General features: G+C 40.2%; 1 protein-coding gene across 7 annotated transcripts in view; it reads right to left on the reverse strand.

Annotated features, from left to right (window-relative positions):
• Nucleotides 1–24,011, reverse strand: part of RGSL1 (regulator of G protein signaling like 1) — a 127,739-nt gene that overhangs the window by 77,480 nt on the left and 26,248 nt on the right. For all 7 annotated transcript variants that reach the window (XM_006942763.5, XM_045048548.1, XM_045048545.1 and 4 more), the window contains 3 exons: nt 22,334–22,396; nt 21,717–21,939; nt 17,835–17,942 (listed from right to left, as the gene is read on the reverse strand). In XM_006942763.5, coding sequence (XP_006942825.3) covers nt 17,835–17,942; nt 21,717–21,939; nt 22,334–22,396 — 394 coding nt within the window. The remainder of the gene's footprint in view (nt 1–17,834; nt 17,943–21,716; nt 21,940–22,333; nt 22,397–24,011) is intronic.

Consider the following 24,011-nt stretch of genomic DNA (forward strand, 5'->3'; position numbering starts at 1 on the left):
TGAAAACCCCACAGCTAGTATCATCCTCAATGGGGAAAAACTGAGAGCTTTCTCCCTGAGATCAGGAACACAACAGGGATGTCCACTCTCACCACTGTTGTTTAACACAGTATTAGAAGTTCTAGCATCAGCAATCAGACAACAAAAGGAAATCAAAGGCATCAAAATTGGCAAAGATGAAGTTAAGCTTTCACTTTTTGCAGATGACATGATATTATACATGGAAAATCCGATAGACTCCACCAAAAGTCTGCTAGAACTGATACATGAATTCAGCAAAGCCGCAAGATACACAATGTACAGAAATCAGTTGCATTCTTATACACTAATAATGAAGCAACAGAAAGACAAATAAAGAAACTTATCCCATTCACAATTGCACCAAGAATCATAAAATACCTAGGAATAAACCTAACCAAAGATGTAAAAGATCTGTATGCTGAAAACTATAAACAGCTTATGAAGGAAATTGAAGAAGATATAAAGAAATGGAAAAACATTCCATTCTCATAGATTGGAAGAATAAATATTGTTAAAATGTCAATACTACCCAAAGCTATCTACACATTCAGTGCAATCCCAATCAAAATTGCACCAGTATTCTTCTCAAAGCTAGAACAAGCAATCCTAAAATTTGTATGGAACCACAAAAGACCCCAAATAGCCAAAGTAAGCTACCCAAAGACCAAAGCAGGAGGCATCACAATCTCAGACTTTAGCCTCTACTACAAAGCTGTAATCATCAAGACAGCATAGTATTGGCACAAAAACAGACACATAGACCAATGGAATAGAATAGAAACCCAGAACTAGACCCACAAAAGTATAGCCAACTAATCTTTGACAAAGCAGGAAAGAACATCCAATGGAAAAAAGACAGTCTCTTTAATAAATGGTGCTGGGAGAACTGGACAGCAACATGCAGAAGGTTGAAACTAGACCACTTTCTCACACCATTCACAAAAATGAACTCAAAATGGATAAAGGACCTGAATGTGAGACAGGAAACCATCAAAACCCTAGAGGAGAAAGCAGGAAAAGGCCTCTCTGACCTCAGCCGTAGCAATTTCTTACTTGACACATCCCCAAAGGCAAGGGAATTAAAAGCAAAAATGAACGATTGGGACCTCATGAAGATAAAAGGCTTCTGCACTGCAAGGGAAACAACCAACAAAACTAAAAGTCAACCAAAGGAATGGGAAAAGATATTTGCAAATGACATATCAGACAAAGGGCTAGTATCAAAAATCTATGAAGAGCTCACCAAACTCCACACCTGAAAAACAAATAATCCAGTGAAGAAATGGGCAGAAAACATGAATAGACACTTCTCTAAAGAAGACGTCTGGATGGCCAACAGGCACATGAAAAGATGCTCAATGTCGCTCCTCATCAGGGAAATAGAAATCAAAACCACACTCAGATATCACCTCACGCCAGTCAGAGTGGCCAAAATGAACAAATCAGGAGACTATAGATGCTGGAGAGGATGTGAAGAAACAGGAACCCTCTTGCACTGTTGGTGGGAATGCAAATTGGTGCAGCCACTCTGGAAAACAGTGTGGAGGTTCCTCAGAAATTTAAAAATAGACCTACGCTATGACTCAGCAGTAGCACAGCTAGGAATTTACCCAAGGGATACAGGAGTACTGATGAATAGGAGCACTTGTACCCCAATGTTTATAGCAGCACTCTCAACAATAGCCAAATTACGGAAACAGCCTAAATGTCCATCAACTGATGAATGGATAAAGAAATTGTGGTTTATATACACAATGGAGTACTACGTGGCAATGAGAAAGAATGAAATATGGCCCTTTGTAGCAATGTGGATGGAACTGGGGAGTGTTATGCTAAGTGAAATAAGCCATACAGAGAAAGACAGATACCATATGTTTTCACTCTTATGTGGATCCTGAGAAACTTAACAGAAGAACATGGGGGAGGGGAAGGAATAAAAAAAAAAAGAGGTTAGAGTGGGAGAGAGCCAAAGCATAAGAGACTCTTAAAAACTGAGAACAAACTGAGGGTTGATGGGGGTGGGAGGGAGGGGAGGGTGGGTGATGGGTATTGAGGAGGGCACCTTTTGGGATGAGCACTGGGTGTTGTATGGAAACCAATTTGACAATAAATTTCATAAAAATAAATAAAATAAAATAAAATATAAAAACATAGATTGTATGTAAATGGATGGAGAAAATATACCATGCTAATATTAATCAAAAGAAAGCAGGAGTAGCTATATTAATTTCAATCAGAGTAGACTTCGAGAAAAAGAATGCTATCAAGGATAAAGAAGGGCATTCCATAAGGATAAAAGAGTCAATTCTCTAAGAAGACATAACAATCCTTAGCGTGTATGCACCTAACATCAGAGCATCAAACTACATGAACAAAACCTGGTAGAACTTCAAGAAGAAATTTATAACTGTACTATCATACATAGAGACTTCAACACCCCTCTATCAGAAATAGACAAATACAGAAGGCAGAAAATCAGCAACGACATAGTTGAACTCAACAACACCATCAATCAACTGGATATAATTTACATCTATAGATACATCCAACAGCTGACTGTACATACTGCAAAAGCCCACATGGAACATTCACCAGAATAGATAACTTTCTGGGCCATAAGACACATCTTAAAAATTTAATAGAAATTATACAATATCTGCTTTCATACCACAATGGAATTAAACTAGAAATCAATAACAGAAAGATAACTGGAAAATCTCAAAATACATGGAAATTAAACAACATACTATTAACACATAAGTCAAAGAAGAAATCTCAAGAAAAATTAAGCAATCCTTATCAAAATAACACGAGCATTCTTCACAGAGCTAGAACAAACAATCCTAAAATTTGTATGGAACCAGAAAAGACCCCGAATAGCCAAAGCAATGTTGAAAAAGAAAACAACAGCTGGAAGCATCACAATCCCGGACTTCAAGCTGTATTACAAAGCTGTAATCATGAAGACAGTATGGTACTGGCACAAGAAGAGACACTCAGATCAATGGAACAGAATAGAATCCAGAAATAGACTCACAAATGTATGGTCAACTAATCTTTGACAAAGCAGGAAAGAACATCCAATGGAATAAAGACAGTATCTTCAGCAAGTGCTGGGAAAATTGGACAGCAGAAAAAGGAATCTTACACCATACACAAAAATAAACTCAAAATGGAGGAAAGACCTAAGTGTAAGACAGGAAGCCATCAAAATTCTCGAGGAGAAAACAGGCAAAAACCTCTTTGACCTTGGCTGCAACAACTTCTTACTCAACACGTCTCTGGAGGCAAGGGAAACAAAAGCAAAAATGAACTACTGGGACCTCATCAAAATAAAAAGCTTCTGCACAGCGAAGGAAACAATTAGCAAAACTAAAAGGCAACTGACAGAATGGGGGAAGATATTTGCAAACGACATATCAGATAAAGGGTTAATATCCAAAACCCATAAAGAACTTATCAAAGTCAACACCCAAAAAATAAATAATCCAGTGAAGAAATGGGCAAAAGACATGAAGAGACACTTGTCCAAAGAAGACATCCAGATGGCCAACTGACCTATGAAAAAATGCTCAACATCACTCATCATCAGGGAAACACAAATCAAAACCACAAGGAGATACCACCTCACACTGGTCAGAATGGCTAACATTAACTCAGGCAACAACAGATGTTGGCGAGGATGCAGAGAAAGAGTATCGCTTTTGTACTGCTGGTGGGAATGCAAACTGGTGCAACCACTCTGGAAAACAGAATGGAGGTTTCTCAAAAAATTAAAAATAGAACTTACCCTATGACCCAGCAATAGCACTGCTAGGTATTTATCCAAGGGATACAGATGTGCTGTTTTGAAAGTGCACATGCACCCCAATGTGTATAGCAATGCTATCAACAATAGCCAAAGTATGGAAAGAGCCCAAATGTCCATCGATGGATGAATGGATAAAGATGTGGTATATATATATATATATATATATATATATATATATATATATGTGTGTGTGTGTGTGTGTGTGTGTGTGTGTGTGTGTGTACACAATGGACTATTACTCGGCATTCAAAAAAAAATGAAAACTTGCCATTTGCAACTACATGGATGGAACTAGAAGGTATCATACTAAGCGAAATTAGTCAGTCAGAGAAAGACAAATACCATATGGCTTCACTCATATGAGGACTTTAAGATACAAAACAGATGAACATAAGGGAAAGGAAGCAAAAATAATACAAAAACAGGGAGGGGGACAAAACAGAAGAGACCCTTAAATATGGAGAACAAATAGAGGGTTGCTGGAGGGGTTATGGGAGGGGGGATGGGCTAAATGGGTAAGGGGCATTAAGGAATCAACTCCTGAAATCATTGTTGCACTATATTCTAACTAACTTGGATGTAAATTAAAAAAATAAATTTAAAAAACCCCACTTCATTGCTAACCATAAAAAAAATGCTAATCATCATCACAGCTTTCAGTGAGTGGTAATCTTTTTGCTGGTAGAGGGTCTTGCCTTGATGTTGATGGCTGCTGACAGATCACAGTGGTTGTTGCTAAAGGTTGGGATAACTGTAGTAATTTCTTAAAATAAGACAACAGTGAAGTTTGCCACATTGATTGACTCTTCCTTTCACAATTGCCCTGTAGCATGCAATGGTGTTTGGTAGCATTTTACCCACAAAACTTCTTCCAAAACTCGAGTCAATCCTCTCAAACCCTACCACTGCTTTACCAACTAAATTTATGTAATATTCTAAATCCTTTGTTGTCATTTCAACAATCTTCACAGCATCTTTGCCAGAAGTAGATTCCATCTCAAGAAACAACTTTCTTTGCTCATCTATAAGAAGCAACTCTTCATCCATTCCAGTTTTATCACAAGATTGTAGCAATTCAGTCGTATCTTCAGACTCCACTCCTGTTTCTAGTTCTATTGCTCTTTCTACCCCATCTGCAGTTATTTCCTCCACTGAAGCTTGAACCCCTCCCTCAAAGTCATCTATGGGAACTTGAATCAACTTCTACTAAACTTCTGTTAATGTTGATATTTGGACCTCTTCTCATGAATCACAAATGTTCTAAATGATACTAGAATGGTGAATCCTTTCCTGAAGGTTTTCAAATTATTTGTCCAAATCCATTAGAGGAATCACTATTTAGGGCAGCTGGAGCCTTAAGAAATGCATTTCTTAAATAATACTTGAAAGTCAAAATTATGCCTTGATCCATGGGCTACAGGATGGATGGTGTGTTAGCAGGCATAAAAACAGAATTAATGTTGTATATCTCCATCAGAGCTATTGGGTGACCAGATGCATTCTCAATGAGGAGTAATATTTTGAAAGGAATCTTTATCAAATCAGTAGGTCTCAATAAAGGGCTTAAAATGGTCAGTAAAACCGGGGCGCCTGGGTGGCTCAATTGGTTAAGTGCCCAACTTTGGCTCAGGTCATTATCTCGCGGTTTCTGGGTTCGAGCCCCATGTTAGGCTCTGTGCTGACAGCTTGGACCACGGAGCCTGCTTCGGTTTCTGTGTCTTCCTCTCTCTCTGACCTTCCCCCACTCATGCTCTGTCTCTCTCTCTCTGTCTCTCTCTCTCTCTCTCTCTCTCTCTCTCTCTCTCTCTCTCAAAAATAAACATTAAAAACATTTTTTAAAGAGTCAGTAAATCATGGGGCGCCTGGGTGGCTCAGTAGGTAAGTGTCTGACTTCAGCTCAGGTCATGATCTCACAGTTCATGAGTTCGAGCCCCGCATTGGGCTCTGAGCTGTCAGCACAGCTGGCTTCAGATTCTGTGTGTGTGTCTCTCTCTCTGCTCCTCCCCCACTCACACTCTGTCTCTCTCTCAAAAAATAAACATTAAAAAAATTTAAAAATACTTTTATTTTGTTATAAACATGTTATAAACAGAAGTGCTATTATCCAGCCTTTGTTGTTCTATTTACGGAGCATAGGCAGAGTAGACTTAGCATAATTCTTAAGAACCCTACACTTAAAGGTAAGAAAGGCAAATGAGCATTGGCTTCAACTTACAGTCACCAGCTGCATTAGCCTCTAAAAAGAGTCAGCTGTCTGTTGAAGGTTTGAAGCCAGGCCTTGAGTTCTTTCCAGCAGTGAAAAGTTTTAAATGGCATCTTCTTCCAATATAAGACTGTTTGTGCTACATTGAGAATCTGTTGTTTAGTGTAGCCACCTTCTTGAATTATCTTAGCTAGATTTGGATAATTTGCTGTGGTCCTATATCAGTACTTGCTGTTTCACCGTGCACTTATGTTATGGAGATGGCTTCTTTCTTCAAACCTCATGAACCAACCTCTGCTAGCTTCAAACTTTTCTTCTGCAGCTTCCTCACCTCTCTCAGCCTGCATAGAATTGAAGAGGCTTAGGACCTTGCTCTGGATTAGGCTTTGGCTTAAGGGAAGGTTATGTATGGTTTGATCTTCTATCCAGACCATCAAAACTTTCTCCATATCAGCAGTAAAGCTATTTTGCTTTCTTATCATTCATGTGTTCACTGTTGTAACACTTTCAATTTCCTTCAAGAACTTTTTCTTTGCATTCACAACTTTGCTAACTCTCAGTCACAAGAAGCCTAGCTTTAATTCTATCTCAGCTTTTTATTTTTTTATTTTTATTTTTTTAAGGATCTAAATCTTCTTTTTTTTTAATATGAAGTTTAGTGTCAAATTGGTCTGCATACAACACCCAGTGCTCATCCCAACAGGTGCCCTCCTCAAGCCCATCACCCACTCTCCCCTCCCTCCCACCCCCATCAACCCTCAGTTTGTTCTAAGTTTTTAAGAGTCTCTTATGCTTTGGCTCTCTCCCTCTCTACCTTTTTTTCCCTTACCCTCCCCCATGGTCTTCTGTTAAGTTTCTCAGGATCCACATAAGAGTGAAAACTTATGGTATCTTTCTCTGAATGGCTTATTTCACTTAGCATAACACTCCCCAGTTCCATCCACGTTGCTACAAAAGGCCAGATTACATTCTTTCTCGTTGCCAAGTAGCATTCCATTGTGTATATAAACCACAATTTATTTATCCATTCATCAGTTGCTGAACACTTAGGCTCTTTCCATAATTTGGCTATTGTTGAAAGTGCTGCTATAAACATTGGGGTACAAGTGCCCCTATGCATCAGCACTCCTGTATTGCTTGGGCAAATTCCTAGCAGTGCTACTGCTGGGTCATAGGGTAGATTTATTTTTCATTTTTTGAGGAACATCCACACTGTTTTCCAGAGTGGCTGCACAAGTTTGCATTCCCACCAACAGTGCAAGAGGGTTCCCATTTCTCCACATCCTCGCCAGTATCTATAGTCTCCTGATTTGTTCATTTTAGCCACTCTGACTGGTGTGAGGTGGTATCTCAGTGTGGTTTTTATTTCTACTTCCCTGATGAAGAGTGACAGTGAGCATCTCTTCATGTGCCTGTTGGCCATCTGGATGTCTTCTTTAGAGAAGTGTCTATTCATGTTTTCTGCCCATTTCTTCACTGGATTATTTGTTTTTCAGGTGTGGAGTTTGGTGAGTTCTTCATAGATTTTGGATACTAGCCCTTTGTCTGATATGTCATTTACAAATATCTTTTCCCATTCCGTTGGTTGCCTTTTAGTTTTGTTGGTTGTTTCCCTTGCAGTGCAGAAGCCTTTTATCTTCATGAGGTCCCAATCGTTCATTTTTGCTTTTAATTCCCTTGCCTTTGGAGATGTGTCAAGTAAGAAATTGCTGCTGCTGAGGTCAGAAGTTTTTTCCTGCTTTCTCCTCTAGGGTTTTGATGGTTTCCTGTCTCACATTCAGGTCCTTTATCCATTTTGAGTTTGTTTTTGTGAATGGTGTAAGAAAGTGGTCTAGTTTCATTCTTCTGCATGTTACTGTCCAGTTCTCCCAGCACCATTTGTTAAAGAGACTGTCTTTTTTCCATTGGATATTCTTTCCTGCTTTGTCAAAGATTAGTTGGCCATACTTTTTGTGGGTCTAGTTCTGGGGTTTCTATTCTATTCCATTAGTCTATGTGTCTGTTTTTGTGCCAATACTATGCTGTCTTGATGATTACAGCTTTGTAGTAGAGGCTAAAGTCTGGGATTGTGATGCCTCCTGCTTTGGTCTTTGGGTAGCTTACTTTGGCTATTTGGGGTCTTTTGTGGTTCCATACAAATTTTAGGATTGCTTGTTCTAGCTTTGAGAAGAATACTGGTGCAATTTTGATTGGGATTGCATTGAATGTGTAGATAGCTTTGGGTAGTACTGACATTTTAACAATATTTATTCTTCCAATCTATGAGAATGGAATGTTTTTCCATTTCTTTATATCTTCTTCAATTTCCTTCATAAGCTTTCTATAGTTTTCAGCATACAGATCTTTTACATCTTTGGTTAGGTTTATTCCTAGGTATTTTATGATTCTTGGTGCAATTGTGAATGGGATCAGTTTCTTTATTTGTCTTTCTGTTGCTTCATTATTAGTGTATAAGATTGCAACTGATTTCTGTACATTGATTGTGTATCTTGCGGCTTTGCTGAATTCATGTATCAGTTCTAGCAGACTTTTGGTGGAGTCTATCGGATTTTCCATGTATAATATCATGTCATCTGCAAAAAAGTGAAAGCTTAACTTCATCTTTGCCAATTTTGATGCCTTTGATTTCCTTTTGTTGTCTGATTGCTGATGCTAGAACTTCTAATACTGTGTTAAACAACAGTGGTGAGAGTGGACATCCCTGTTATGTTCCTGATCTCAGGGAGAAAGCTCTCAGTTTTTCCCCATTGAGGATGATATTAGCTGTGGGATTTTCATAAATGGCTTTTATGATGTTTAAGTATGTTCCTTCTATCCTGACTTTCTGGAGGGTTTAAAAAGAGACATTAAGAAAGAATGCTGTATTTTGTCAAATGCTTTTTCTGCATCGATTGACAGGATCATATGGTTCTTTTCTTTTCTTTTACTAATGTCATGTATCACATTGATTGATTTGCGAATGTTGAACCAGGTCTGCAGCCCAGGAATGAATCCCACTTGATCATGGTGAATAATTCCTTTTGTATGCTGTTGAATTCAATTTGCTAGTATCTTGTGGAGAATTTTTGCATCCATATTCATCAGGGATATTGGCTTGTAATTCTTTTGTTTTGCTGGGTCTCTGTCTGGTTTGGGAATCAAAGTAATGCTGGCTTCATAGAATGAGTCTGGAAGTTTTCCTTCTCTTTCTATTTTTTGGAATAGCTTGAGAAGGATAGGTATTATCACTGCTTTAAATGTCTAGTAGAATTCCCCAGGAAAGCTATCTGGTCCTGGACTCTTATTTGTTGGGAGAATTTTGATAATGATTCAATTTCTTCGCTGGTTATGGGTCTGTTCAAGTTTTCTATTTGTTCCTGTTTTGGAAGTGTTTGGGTGTTTAGGAATTTGTCCATTTCTTCCAGGTTGCCCAGTTTGTTGGCATATAAATTTTCATAGTATTCCCTGATAATTGCTTATATTTCTGAGGGATTTTCATTCATGAATTTATCCAGTTGGGTCATCTCCCTTTTCTTTTGAGAAGCCTGGCTAGAAATTTTTCAATTTTGTTTAATTTTTAAAAAAACTATCTCTTGGTTTCATTGATCTGCTCTACAGTTTTTTGGTTTTTTTTTTAGATTTTATATTGTTTATTTCTTCTCTGATCTTTATGATTTCTCTTCTTCTGCTGGATTTGGGGTGTCTTTGCTGTTCTTCTATTTCCTTTAGGTGTGCTGTTAGATTTTGTATTTGGGATTTTTCTTGTTTCTTAAGATAGGCCTGGATTGCAATGTATTTTCCTCTCAGGACTGCCTTCGCTGCATCCCAACGCATTTGTATTCTTATATTTTCATTTTCATTTGTTTCCATATATTTTTTAATTTCTTCTCTAATTGCCTGGTTGACCCATTCATTCTTTAGTAAAGAGTTCTTTAACCTCCATGGTTTTGGAGGTTTTTCAGACCTTTTCCTGTGGTTGATTTCAAGTTTCATATCATTGCAGTCTACAAATGTGCATGGTATGATCTCAATTCTTTTATACTTATGAAGGGCTGCTTTGTGACCCAGTATGTGATCTATCTTGGAGAATGTTCCATGTGCACTTGAGAAGAAAGTGTATTCTGTTGCTTTGGGATACAGAGTTCTAAATATATCTGTCAAGTCCATCTGATCCAATGTATCATTCAGGGCCCTTGTTTCTTTATTGATCCTGTGTCTAGATGATCTATCCATTGTTGTAAGTGGAGTATTAAAGTCCCCTGCAATTACCACATTCTTATCCATAAGGTTGCTTATGTTTGTGATTAATTGTTTTATATATTTGGGGGCTCCCATATTCAGCACATAGACATTCATAATTGTTAGCTCTTCCTAATGGATAGACCCTGTAATTATTATATAATGCCCTTCTTCATCTCTTGTTACAGCCTTTAATTTGACGTCTAGTTTATCTGATATAAGTGTGGCTACTCCAGCTTTCTTTTGACTTCCAGTAGCATGATAGATAGTTCTCCATCCCCTCACTTTCAATCTGAAGGTGTCCTCAGGTCTAAAATGAGTCTCTTGTAGACAGCAAATAGATGGGTCTTGGGTTTTTTTTTTTATCCATTCTGATACCCTATGTCTTTTGGCTGGAGCATTTAGTCCATTTACATTCAGTGTTATTATTGAAAGATATGGGTTTAGAGTCATTGTAATGTCAGTAGGTTTTATGCTTGTGTTGATGTCTCTGGTACTTTGTAGTCCTTGCAACATTTCATTCACAGAATCCCCCTTAGGATCTCTTGTAGGGCTGGTTTAGTGGTGATGAATTCCTTCAGTTTTTGTTTGTTTGGGAAGACCTTTATCTCTCCTTCTATTCTGAATGACAGACTTGCTGGATAAAGGATTCTCGGCTGCATATTTTTTCTGTTCAACACATTGAAGATTTCCTGCCATTCCTTTCTGGCCTGCCAAGTTTCAGTAACTAGATCTGCCACTAGTCTTGTGGGCCTTTGTAAGTTAGAGCCTGTTTTATCCCTAGCTGCTTTCAGAATTTTCTCTTTATCCTTGTATTTTGCCAGTTTCACTATGATATGTCATGCAGAAGATTGATTCAAGTTACATCTGAAGGGAGTTCTCTGTGCCTCTTGGATTTCGATGCCTTTTTCCTTCCCCAGATCAGGGAAGTTCTCAGCTATGATTTGTTCGAGTACACCTTCAGCCCCTTTCTCTCTCTTCTTCTTCTTCTGGAATTCCTATGATACGGATATTGTTCCGTTTGATTGCATCACTTAGTTCTCTAATTCTCCCCTCATACTCCTGCACTGTTTTATCTCTCTTTTTCTCAGCTTCCTCTTTTTCCATAATTTTATCTTGTTATCCACCTATTTTCTCCTCCGCCTCTTCAATCCGTACTATGGCTGCCTCCATTTTATTTTGCATCTCATTTATAGCATTTTTTAGCTCATGGCTATTTCTTAGTCCCTTGATCTCTGCTGTCCTCTATTCATTTTTCAAGCCCAGCGATTAATTTTAGGACTATTATTCTAAATTCTTGTTCCATTATATTGCTTAAATCGTTTTGATCATTTCGTTAGCTGTCGCTACTTCCTGGAGTTTCTTTTGAGGAGAATTCTTCCGTTTTGTCATTTTGGGTAATCCCTGGGGTGGCTCCAAACTGCAGGGCACTTCCCCTGTGCTGTCCGGAGTAACTTGTGTTGGTGGGTAGGACCACAGTTAAACCCGATGTCTGCCCCCCAGCCCACTGCTGGGGCCACAGTCAGACTGGTGTGTACCTTATCTTCCCCCCTCCCAGGAGCAGGACTCATTGTGGAGTGGTGTGGCCCCTGTCTGGGCTACTTGCACACTGCCAGGCTTGTGGTGCTGCTTTGATGGGATCTGGCATATTAGCCGGGGTGGATCCACAAGGTGCACAGGGGCACGAGGGGCAGGCTTAGCTCGCTTTGCCATCAGTGGCCTCTTGTGGGAGGGGCCCTGCAGCACCGGGAGGGAGACAGACTCGTCGGAGGGATGGATCCACAGAAGCACCACATGGGCATTTGTGTGGTGCAAGCAAGTTTGGTGACAGGAACTGGTTTCCTTTGGGATTACGGCTGGGGGATGGGAGAGGGAGATGGCGCTTGCCCTCGCCTCTCTTCCCCCGCCGAGCTCTGTCCTTCTGGGACTCAACAACTCTCCCTCCTGGTGTCCTCTTGCCCTCCCCAGTCTCAGAAAGCAAATCTGTTGACCTTTAACATTCCAGATGTTAAGTCCCGTTGGCTGTCAGAACTGATGGAGTCCTGCCCCTCCACTTTTTCAAGCCAGACTTCAGGGGCTCTGCCTTGCTGGGTGGGCTGCCCCTCCACCACCCTGGCTCCCTCCTGCCAGTCCTCGTAGTGCACACTGCCTCCCCGCCCTTTCTACTCTCTTCCATGGGCCTCTTGTCTACGCTTGGCTCCAGAGAGTCTGTTCTGCTAGTCTTCTGGTGGTTTTCTGGGTTATTCAGGCAGATGTGTGTGGAATCTAAGTGATCAGTTGGATGAGGTGAGCCCAGGGTCCTACTACACCACCATCTTCCCCTCTGAGTCCTCTCAGCTTTTTAAAAAAGTTTATTTATTTTGATACAGAGAGATAGAGAGAGAGAGTGAGCATGAACAGAGAAGGGGCAGAGGGAGAGAGAAGTTCCAAGCAGGCTCTGCACTGTCAGCACAGAGCCTAAACTGGGGTTCAATCCCTTGACCCTGGGATCATGACCTAAGCTGAAATCAAGAGTCAGATTCTTAACCAACTAAACCACCCAGGCACTCCAATCATCACTGGCTTTGGTTTACAGTGAGAGATGTGCAACTATTCCTCTCACCTGAATGCTTAAAGACCATTGTAGGGTTATTAATTGGCCTAATTTCAATATTGTTGTGTCTCAGGGAATAAGGGGCCCCCAAAAGAGGGAGAAAGATGAGGGAATGGTCAGTCATTAGGAGTAGTCAGAACACACACAACACTCATCAGTTAAGTTTGCTATTTTATATGAGTGAGGTTTGTGGTACCCCAAAACACTTAACAACAGTAACATCAAAGATCATTGATCATAGATCACCATAACAAATAAAATAATACTAAAAATGTTTGAAATATTTTAAGAATTACCAAAATGTGACATACACAAAGTGAGCAAAAACTGTTGGAAAAATGGTGCCAATAGACTTGTTCAAAATAGGGTTGCCATAACATTCAATATATAAAAACGCAACATCTGCAAACATAATGAAACGAAGCACAATAAAATGAGTTACACCTGTGTTAGAAAACTGACCCTAAGTTTCTATGGGTAGGCAAAACACAGAATCACCAATATAATATTGAATGAGAAAAACAGAAGACTAACATTGACTGACTTCAGGATTTACTATAAGAAAACTTACTGTAAAGCAACAGTAACCAAGACAATGGGGTATTGGTGAAAATAGATCAATGGAAGAGAACAGAGAGCCCAGAAATAGACCCACATGAATATAACCAACTGATCTTTGACAAAAGAGCAAAGGCAATAGAATGCAGCAAAGATAGTCTTTTCAACAAATAGCACAGAAACTGCTGAACATCCGCATGCAAAAAAAAAAAAAAAAAAAAAAAAAAAACAGTGCAGACACCTTATACCCTTTACAAAAATGAGCTCAAAATGTATCATAGACCTAAATGTAAAATGCAAAAATTTTAGACTCCTAGAAGATAACATAGGAAAAATCTAGATAATTTTGGATTTGGCAATGACTCTTTAGATAAAATAGCAAAGGCATAATCCTTGAAAGAAAGAATTGATAAGATGTACTTCATCCAAATTAAATACTTCTGTCTATGAACAACAATTAGAATACTAGAGAAAGCAAGAGAACACTTACAAAGTAACATATCTCATAAAGAACTGTTGTTCAAAATATTAAAAAACTCTTAAAATTCAACAATAAAGAAACAAACAAACTTATTAACAAATGAGCCAAAAACCTTAACAGACACCTCAGCAAAGGAGTATATATATAGAAAATAGCATTTGAAAAGATGCTTCACATTGTATATCATCAGGAAAAAGCAAATTAAGCAACAATGAAATACCCCTAAACACCTATTAAAGTGGCCCAAATTTGCAAAATTGACAACTCCAAATGATGATTGGGAATGTGAAGCAACATAAATTCTCTTTCATTACTGGTGGGAATGCAAAATTGTACAACAACTTTGGAAGACAGTTTGGCAATTCTAAATAAAACTGAACATACTATTATTGTGAGATCCAGCAATTGTGCTTCTCGGTATTAACCCAAAGGAATTAAAAACTTATGACACACAGAAACCTGTATATGGATACTTATAGCAGCTTTATTCATAATTGCCAAAACTTGGAAGCAACCAAGATATCCTTCAGTAGATGGACGGATAAATAAACTCTGGTACATTTAACCAATGAAATATTACTTAGTTCTAAGAAGAGATGGGCTATCAAGGAAAAATTAGACATGGAGGAAGCTTAAATGTATATTTGCCATGTATATGCCTATATACCATGTATATATACCATGTATATTATCATGTGAAAGAAGACAATATTATATGATTTCAATTTATATGATATTCTGGAAAAGGCGAAACTATGGAGACAGTAAAAATATGAATGGTTGCCAGGGGTTGGCAGTATGGAGAGGTATGAATATGTGGAGCTTATTAGGACTTTTAGCGCACAGAGGTTTTTTAGGGCAGTGAAAATACTCTGTAGGATATGATAACGATGAATACATGTCATTATACATTTTTCAAACTCGTAGAATGTACAACACCAAGAGTAAACCCTAAGGTAAACTATGGATTTGAGTGATTATAATTTGTTAATGTAAGTTTATCAATTTTAACAAATGTAGCACTCTGATGGGGCATGTTGATGATGTGAGAGTGCAAGTGTTGGGGAAGAGGGCATATGAGAATCTCTGTACATCCTTCTTAATTTTTCTGTGAACCTAAAACTACTCTAAACAAATAAAGTCTTTTTTTAAAAAGCATACTGGGAAAGGGGCACCTGGGTGGCTCAGCTGGTTAAGCATCCAACTCAGTCTCAGCTCAGGTCATGATCTTGCAGTTCGTAAGTTCAAGCCCCGCATTGGCTCTGTGCTGACAGCATGGAGCCTGCCTGCTTGGGATTCTCTCTCTCTCCCTCTCTGCCCCTCCTCCTCTCTCTCTCTCTCTCTCTGTATCTCAAAACAAATAAACTTAAAAAATAATCATTTAAAAAATTAAGTTTCTCTTTTAAAAAAAGAGTACTGCGAGCAAGGAAGTCTGAGGAAGACACATGTGGATGGATCTATGAGAGTAAGCATAAAGAATGAAAATCTTTGTGTTGTGTCTTTTTAAAAGTTTATTTATTTATTTTGAGAGACAGAGTGTGTGTGAGCACAAGTGGAGGAGGGGCAGAGAGGGAGAGAGAGAATGCCAAGCAGGCTCCATGCTGTCAGCACAGAGCACAATGTGGGGCTTGAACTTATGAATGATGAGATCATGACCTGAGCCGATGTCAGGAGTCAGACACTCAACCAACTGAGCCACCCAGGCACCCCTGTATTGTGTCTTAAAGCCCACTAATAAACAACCACTGTGAAAGAGGCACTAAACAACCAAGTAGACAGAATGACTCGGACAGTGATGTCAGCAAATTTCTGCCATAATCCACCTTAGTGCTGGCACAATGAACTCATGAACAGAGTAGCTAGATGTCAGGGATAGAGGTTGTGTACGGAATCAGTGGCATAGGCCCCACACTCACCAAAGCTGATTTAGTTACCATTGCTGCCAAATGTTCAACTTGTCAGCAACAGACACAAATGTCAAGCCCAAGTATTTCAACAACCCTTATAGAAAACTAACCACCCACTTGGTGGCAAGTTGATAACACTGGATCACTTCTATTCTGGCAAGGGCATCAATTCATCTTGACTTGAACTGACAAGAATTCCTACTTACAAGGTCTCAGTCAGCATTGCTATCAGGGGGCTCACAAGATCCCTGAATGAGATCCCACATAACATTGCCTCTGACCAAGGGATACACTTACATCCCAGGGGGTTGACAACAGACATTTGATGATAGGATCCACTAGTTCTATCAACTATGAGAGCTGCTGGCCTGGTAGAGCAACAGAACTGTTTTTTGAAGGTGTAGCTGTGAAACCAGCTTGGATATGATCTTAGGAAATGGGACATCAACTTCTAGAATAAACTGAAGACCATTATAAGTTGTTGTGTCTCCAGTAAGTAGAATACACGTGTGTGGAAGAAAAGGATAAAGGTAGTAGTAATCCATTTACCATCAGTATAAGTGATTTAACTAGGGAAATTTCTAATCCTTATAACTTTAGGTTCTGGGGTCTAGACCAGAGCTGTCCAATAGAAATACAACGTGAATCACACATATAATTTTAAATTTCCTAGGAGTCACATTAAAAAGAATAAAAGAAAAAGGATGAAATTAATTTTAATTTTATGTACTTTATGTACCTATTCGTATCAGACACATTTCAAGTGTTCAATGGCCACATGATGCTAGTAGCTCCTGTACTGGACAGTGCCAGTCTAGAGATCCAGGTTCCAAGAGCGGGAATGCTTCTACTAGGGACCCAGAAGGCACTTAATCACTTTAAGCTCCTTAGGCCAAGAAGCTAGCAGGCAAGCAAAGAAGTTACTGTACTGACAGGGTAATTGACTATCATCAGGGTCATCAGTAACAGAGCAGGGGCAGAGAATTCATTAGGCACTCTTGGTATTCTGCTGCCCAATTTTGGTGATTAATTGTCAAGTGCAGCAACCACAGCCTGAGAGGTCATGATGACCAGGGGCTCAGGTCCCTCAGAGATGACAAGGATGACATGGAGGTCATCCTTCTTGGTAAGCCCCCCAAGATCAGCAGAGACGCTAGCTGAGAATAAAGGGACTCTAGTTTGGGTGGCAGGGGAGGAAAAGAGGAGTACTTGTTGTTGTCTCCAGACAAGCTGTAGTAGTGTGAGTCAGCCCTTCTAGTATAAGCTCCCTGGGAAAAGGAACCAACTAGAATCCTGGAATATCTGTTCCCAGATGGGGTGAAATTTCTATACAAAGTAACTGGACAGTAGAGGGTGGTGTGACGCATAGCTCAGATCCCCCTTTTAGGACCAAAGCACTCACTTCCCCAGCTGTCTGAGGTGTTGGCTGCAGAGAGCTGATAGTTGAGGGCCCCTCTGGGTATTGTCTCAGCCAAAGGGTGCTGACTGAGGTTATAGCCTCCCCACAGGCAGCCAAATCTCTTTTGAGTCAATTAGAAAGGAAAAACAAACAAACAAACAAACAAACAAAAAATCCCTATTTCAGTGAGGGACTACTCCAAAGGGCCATCTTAGCTTTAGAGCTTCATCTATGGGATCTGCTGAGGCCTACTGTAACTTCCCTGCACTTCAGCATCTACCTTCACCAATTTTGCTTTCTTCATTTCTTTAAAGGTGTTATGACTAAGAACATACACCAACAAACCTCCTTCCACGCATCTCCAACTCCAAGAAATTTGTTAGAGGACACATGTGCATTATGTAAAACACCAGGGTGATAACTAGGTAAGAAGGTAGGAATTAACAGTTTCCATCACCACCCCCATTCATTTATAATTGCATGCCAGTTTCATGATGCCCTTTGGTGGCTGTGTAGGAGAGAAAAAGACATGGTCATTCTCTCCTGACCATCCCTCATTTCAGAAGAAGCATGGATCTTCTCTTGGCATATGCTTCTTGAGGTTGGAGACTCTCAAACCTATCTCTGAGTTTTAAACACTTACCTACTTTAGGTGCTTTTTCACAATATATTTTGTAGTCATCACTGATCTTCTGTATGGCCACCTTTGGATACTTATAGCAGAGTTCCTCAAAGGACATTTTCTCTAGGTCTATTAAGTAGGAAAGAAATGTATAGAGTCTGATTGCCCACTCTAGTTCAAAGATTTATACACTTTTTATTGAAGGTATTACCTTTAAAATGCTAGTTAAGTAGGACAATAGTATTTTCTTTTTTTATGTTAACAGTTTAATTGAGGAACACAGGAAATGATGATTGGTCTAATTTATTTTACTATCTGTGCCCCTTCTGGTATAGAGCTGATAGAAAAATTTTTTTAAATATGAAATTTATTGTCAAATTGGTTTCCATACAACACCCAGTACTCATCCCAAAAGGTGCTCTCCTCAGTACTCATCACCCACCCTCCCCTCCTCCCCACCCCCCATCAACCCTCAGTTTGTTCTCAGTTTTTAAAAGTCTCTTATGCTTTGGCTCTCTCCCTCTCTAACCTCTTTTTTTTTTTTTTTTACAATAATGTTTTAATGAAATGTTTACACAAGGAATACAAGTTCCCCAGGCCAAATTAGAAGCAAGGAAATATCATCCTCTTTCCTCTCTAGACTGAAAGGATTCTTCCCTTCTTGGGGACACCTGACCCATGGAGATTTCCTGCCTGAGGGATACTAGGGTAACTGAGATATGACTTTGAAGTAAGTACTAATTGTTAACAGATATACAAGAAGTAATTCATCCAAATGAGTATTGATCCCTTCAAAGCAGCCATGTGTTGTGAGAAAGAATTGCAAATGTATTTCAAACATTCTACCATTGCTTCAAAGAATTTGGCATACTTAGGGATGGTATATTTCCAATAACGTGCTAGGACCTTTCTCTTTCTTGGCTCTGCCTTTGGGAATTACTTTAAGAATTAACAGCTCACGTGTCTGAATATCATTAACAGTTGCAAATCATTGTCCCTTGAGAGTAAATTATTTTTTCTAGAAATAGGCATACACCATTTATAGTCATGCATAGTGAATTGAGAGGAAATACCTCTTTTGTATCCAAAATCAGATGAGACAGGAAGACTGAGACATCAAGGAAGTTTTAATCATGTACTGGGCAATAGATGCACATTAGCAGCACCTTGCTTCCTACCAACATGAAAACATTCAATCATGTTGTGAGTTTTGAGATTTAAAGTAAGTCTAATCTCACATAGTTCTCCAGGAACTCTCTTAAGGCAGTCCAGTGTTTTCTGAAGGTTATAAAGGTGGAATCTAGAAGGAATACTGGGGTGTGGACTCACAAATGTTGGTTGTCCTTATGTCAGTGTTGTCACTGTCATCATTATCATCTATCAGCCAGGGGACTATGGCTGTAAGTTGTAAGCATAGTATATCATTCATGCAATAGATTCAGGTTTCTAGTTGTAGGCCAATCCCTCCCTTGCTGACCAACTTTGGACAAGTCTTCCCACTTCTCAGAGACTCATTTTCTCCATATGAAAGCTGAAAGTATTCTAGTTCTGGTGCTCTGTGAGTTTATGGTGCAGCCTGAGTGGAGGCATCAGCCCACCTGGGAGTCAGGGCTCTGGGTTGGGCAAATGTACAAGAGGCCCTTCATCAGGGCCTTGCATTTCAAAAAAGAGACTTGCATTTCAAAAAAGCAGTGGTGGAAGAAGTCATGATGTGTTCTGGGGGAGAGGGAAGAGGAATAACCATGGAGAGTACTTCTCACTCTTCTTAGCCATCCCTGGCACTCCAAGACCACCAAAGGAATGCCTATTGCTCAGTATGTGTATGGTGATATTTATCAGCCATCCTTTCTTCCACTTTTCTCTTGATTTCTGAGATACATTCTGGAATGTTCAGGATTTAGAAAGAAGGTAAAACTATGATATGAAACAGAGGGCTTGTTCATGCTAGATTTAAATAATTCATGCCCAAACATGGCTCTGAGAGGCAAGAATTTTGTATATGGAGTGCACATCAAAGTTTTATAAGAGTTGAATATTACATTTTTTAGTGTAATCTAACAATTACTACTTATTGAATGCTTGCTTGCTGTGTAAAAGCATTGCCTTCAATCCCCTCAACAATCCTACCAAATAGGGGCCATTATCTCCACTCCTTAGTTGGCGAAATGAGTCTCAAAGAGATAAGTAACTTGTCCAGGCTCACAGAGCAAGGGAATTATGGAATTGAATTTCCAAAGTTTTTGCTTACTATTACTGAAAAGAATCTATTCAAAGTCCCCCACACCGACCCCCAAAGCCAGGCTTACAGACAAAACTCACAGGTGTCTGTACTTGGCTCTAACTGTTTGTTTTTCTAGGTCATGGTGCCCTCCATTCTCAGGAAGTAGACCCCACCTACAAAATATTCTTCTCTAGCCAGACCACAACCCACATCCCGCACAAGTCCCAGACGAAGCCCCTCAAAAAGACTGCCACCTCCTGCTCTCCCTAAGAGTTGACCCCCTTTCCACAAGCCCACCATGGGTGCAGCTGAAACCCTCTCACATCCTACAAAACCTTTAAAAGGCCCAGCCCAACAGAAGCTCAGGGCTGACATCTGTCTTGATGTGTGGCCCCTCTCCCTTGGAGAGTAAATAAACTCTGTCCTGCTTATTGTTCTACTCTTTGTGCAATTCTTTGCTGCCCACATCACCAGCCACCCTGCTGTGTTTTGAAAAGTGTAGGTCATGTGGCACCTGGGAGGCTCAGTGGGTTCAGCGTCTGACTCTTGATTTCAGCTTAGGTCTCAGGTCATGATCCCAGGATCTTGGGATTGAGCCCTGCATCAGGCTCCTTGCTAAGCATGGAGACTGCTGAAGTTTCTCTCTCTCTCTCTCTCTCTCTCTCTCTCTCCCTCTCTTCCCCCTCCCCTACTCTCTCTCTCTAAAAAAAGTGTAGGTCGTGAATCAACACCATGTCAAAAAATTGTCATCACCAGGTTTTACAAAACTAAATAGAATAAAATATTCTAATATAGTATATTAGAGTATATCATCTTATATAATAAGGGTAAGTATTGCTTTGAGAAAGTATTTTCCACATATATGCACGCACATATATGCAAGTATATGTTCCCTGAAGTCAAATGTATTTATTGCGGATCGAAGTTTGAGAAGTACTGCAGAATCCTGATGGCCTCAGCATAGATAATTAAAGCAGTTTGTTCAACTTTGATATTAATGGCTAACATTATTGGACTTTTACTATTGCCAACCATTGTGGTAGTAGCTTTCATAGATGACATTGGGTCATCTTCACAACAAACCTATTACTATTAGTCCCATTTTAAAGAGAAGAAAACGGGATTAAAGAGAGGTTAAATATATTGCTAAAGTTTACAGTCACTATCAGAGTTAGGATATAACCCAGACCTCTGGGACAGTGGAGACTTGTGCTCCTAACCACTCCTCTTCACTGCCTGAGTGGGCTGCTGTGTTATGTTAGGAGAGGGGAGTAGCTATTAAAAATATATTCACAGAATTTCTTGGACATGACTCTGAAGGAGGTGTGGTAAGGTGGAACATGCTTATCAGACGTAAAAAAAAATGAGGTATTTTATAACTGAGGTGATGCTTTGCTGACTCGCCAAACTTGAGTGCTCTGGGTCCCTTCAGGGTTAGTAGAGGCCAGTCAGTCAGTAAGATCCTGGCTCTGCCACTTACTGTGTGACCTTGGGAAAGTCACTTATCTTCTCTGTGCCTCAGTTACTCAGTATTTACCTCACAGGTTATTTGAATATCAAATGGGGTAATCTTTGCATTGCACAGTACTGATGTGCAGTAAATAATCACTAAATGTTAAATATTAATATTTTGAAGTTTTCTATATGTTAGGGCAAAAAAAAATTATGATGACTGCCCTTACCTGCTTGAAGCACCGGAGACTTTAGTTCTACCTGGAGAGACCCGCCTTGTCTCAGGTCCTCAGTAGCTATCTTTTGCCACTGCAGAGAATCCATTTTCTCCATGTTAGCCAGACCCTGGCTTAGCTCCAGGGATTCCTCACACCTCTTATAAAGAAGAATGTTCTCTTCTTTGCTTATAGATCCTTTTTTATGCCATTTGTCTCTGATGAACTTGGTCTGAGTCTAAGAGAAGGGAATGGGGGCAGATAGCATTTGCTATAGGAACTAGACCAGAAGCAAGATTTGTAATAGCCCAGTCCTCCTGTGCCTCCTTGTCAGGTAAACTTATGCTGATTGCTTTCATTTTGTTAAGAACCATTGCTCCTTTACACGGCAGCCCCTACCCTCTTCTAATGAAACCCATTTATACAAGGGAGAAATTCTATATGAATGTGACTTGTTCAAAGTCAGCTATTGCACTTGAGTCTTTTTCCTTGAGAGACCATGTCAACTCCCAATTGCCTCTGGGAGAAATAAAAGTTTCCTTTACTTCGACAAGTAAGGCTTTTAAGAGAGAAGTGGTTCTTTTTTCTTCCTAGAACCTCTTGATTCCTCCCCAACTCAAAGTCCCTCCTACTGTAAAAATGAGAAACCAGTAGTCCTCTTCATCCAGGAATTCATCATACCAGGGACTGAGCATCTGAAATCCAAACAGGACAACAACATGATGAGGTGATGCACCGTTTGCTGCATCTCTCTTGCTAGTGTTCATGTGGGAGAAGAGCAGGCTACAGATTCTGGATTCTCTAATATGGAGATATAATCTAACAGTAAGCATTAGCCATGACCAACCAGGAGGCAACCTTTATCTCTCTGAATATGGCAGCTTGTGCACTCTTTCTCTGAATCTCAAAAAATGGTACTTGATATTTACTTAAGAAAAGATATAATTTGGAGGGGCAAGATGGTGGAACAGCTTGGATGCTATTTTTTTTTTTTGCATCTCTTGTCCATGAAATACAGCCAGATCAACACTAAACCATCCTGTACACCCAGAAAACATACTTGAGGATTAACACAACAATCTGCACAAACCTGAACCCCAGAACTCAGCAGGTACGTGGCATGAAGAGGTGAACTGGGAAAGAGAGAAGCCACAGAGGGCAGGGAGCTGTTTTTGCTTGTGGAGAGAGGATGAAGATGGGGGAAGGGAGTACAGGAAAAGCACCCCCCACCCCGCACCAAAAGCAGCTGAAGAGAAAGTGGAAAAGTGGAAACAGCTACAAGGACTGAACAAAAAAGGGAGAAAGGAGGAAGGAGAGGGTTTAAATTCCATTAAGACTCTATAAACAGGGGGAGAGCAGAGTCTGAAACTCCACAGCTCTATACCTGGCAGTGCTCTGGAGGGAAGGGTGAATCCCCAGGAGCAAAAATCAAGGTCCAAGGGGTCCTTGGGCCAAATGGGGAGAGGCGGTTCCCCTGCTGGGAAGACATTTAGTAGAGGCTCTGCAGCCACCCCACAAGGAAAGATCCCAGTGGACCCTGGAGAACAGCCACTTTCAATGGTGCTGAAACAAGGACGTTAAGGGTGAAGCCTGGTGCCAGATGTGTGTTGTAATTTACCATATCTCTGAACTGCTGCTGCTACATGATCACGTGAACTTTTTCTGGGGTGGCTGGCACCTAGCCACAGTCTGGACATTGGCAGCAGCATGGTCCCATGAACATTCCTGGGGGTAGGCGGGCACCCAGCCATTGCTCAGTGAGACCCTCCCCCAGAAGGTCTGAGTGGGTCAAAGCCTCAGTCCCACAGAAGTGATGGGTTGGGAAACACAGCCACATCTGAGATAAAACTCAGGAGGGAGGGGTCACCTGGCAACCTGATGGCTTGGTCATGGACAGTGTAAAAGCGGGAGTGGATGGAAGCCACACACAAAGAACAGGTGTGCGATTGCTGATCAAGGAGAACAGAGTTCCGATACTAGAGACTGGGTAACTGGGTGACACCATTTTCACCCCTCCCGCGAATGCACATATACCTACAAGTGCCACAGCAATCCACCCAGTAAGCTAAGCAGCACCATCTAGTGGAGAATGGAGATGTTACACTAAGCCCTGCCCAACTGGGCCAACCTCACTATTCAGGAACACCACAAGTTTCTCTGTCTGCTTAGTTTATGGACTATAAAGTGCTTTGTACTTTGACTTCCAGGGGAAACTGATGCAATTTGAATTGTATTTCAGTCTGTTTGCTGGTCTGTCTATTCAATTTTTTTTCTTTTTCTTTTCCTTTTTTATTCTTGAATATGGGAAAA

Source organism: Felis catus, chromosome F1, assembly GCF_018350175.1.
Source record: "Felis catus isolate Fca126 chromosome F1, F.catus_Fca126_mat1.0, whole genome shotgun sequence".
NCBI classification, from domain to species: Eukaryota; Metazoa; Chordata; class Mammalia; order Carnivora; family Felidae; genus Felis; species Felis catus.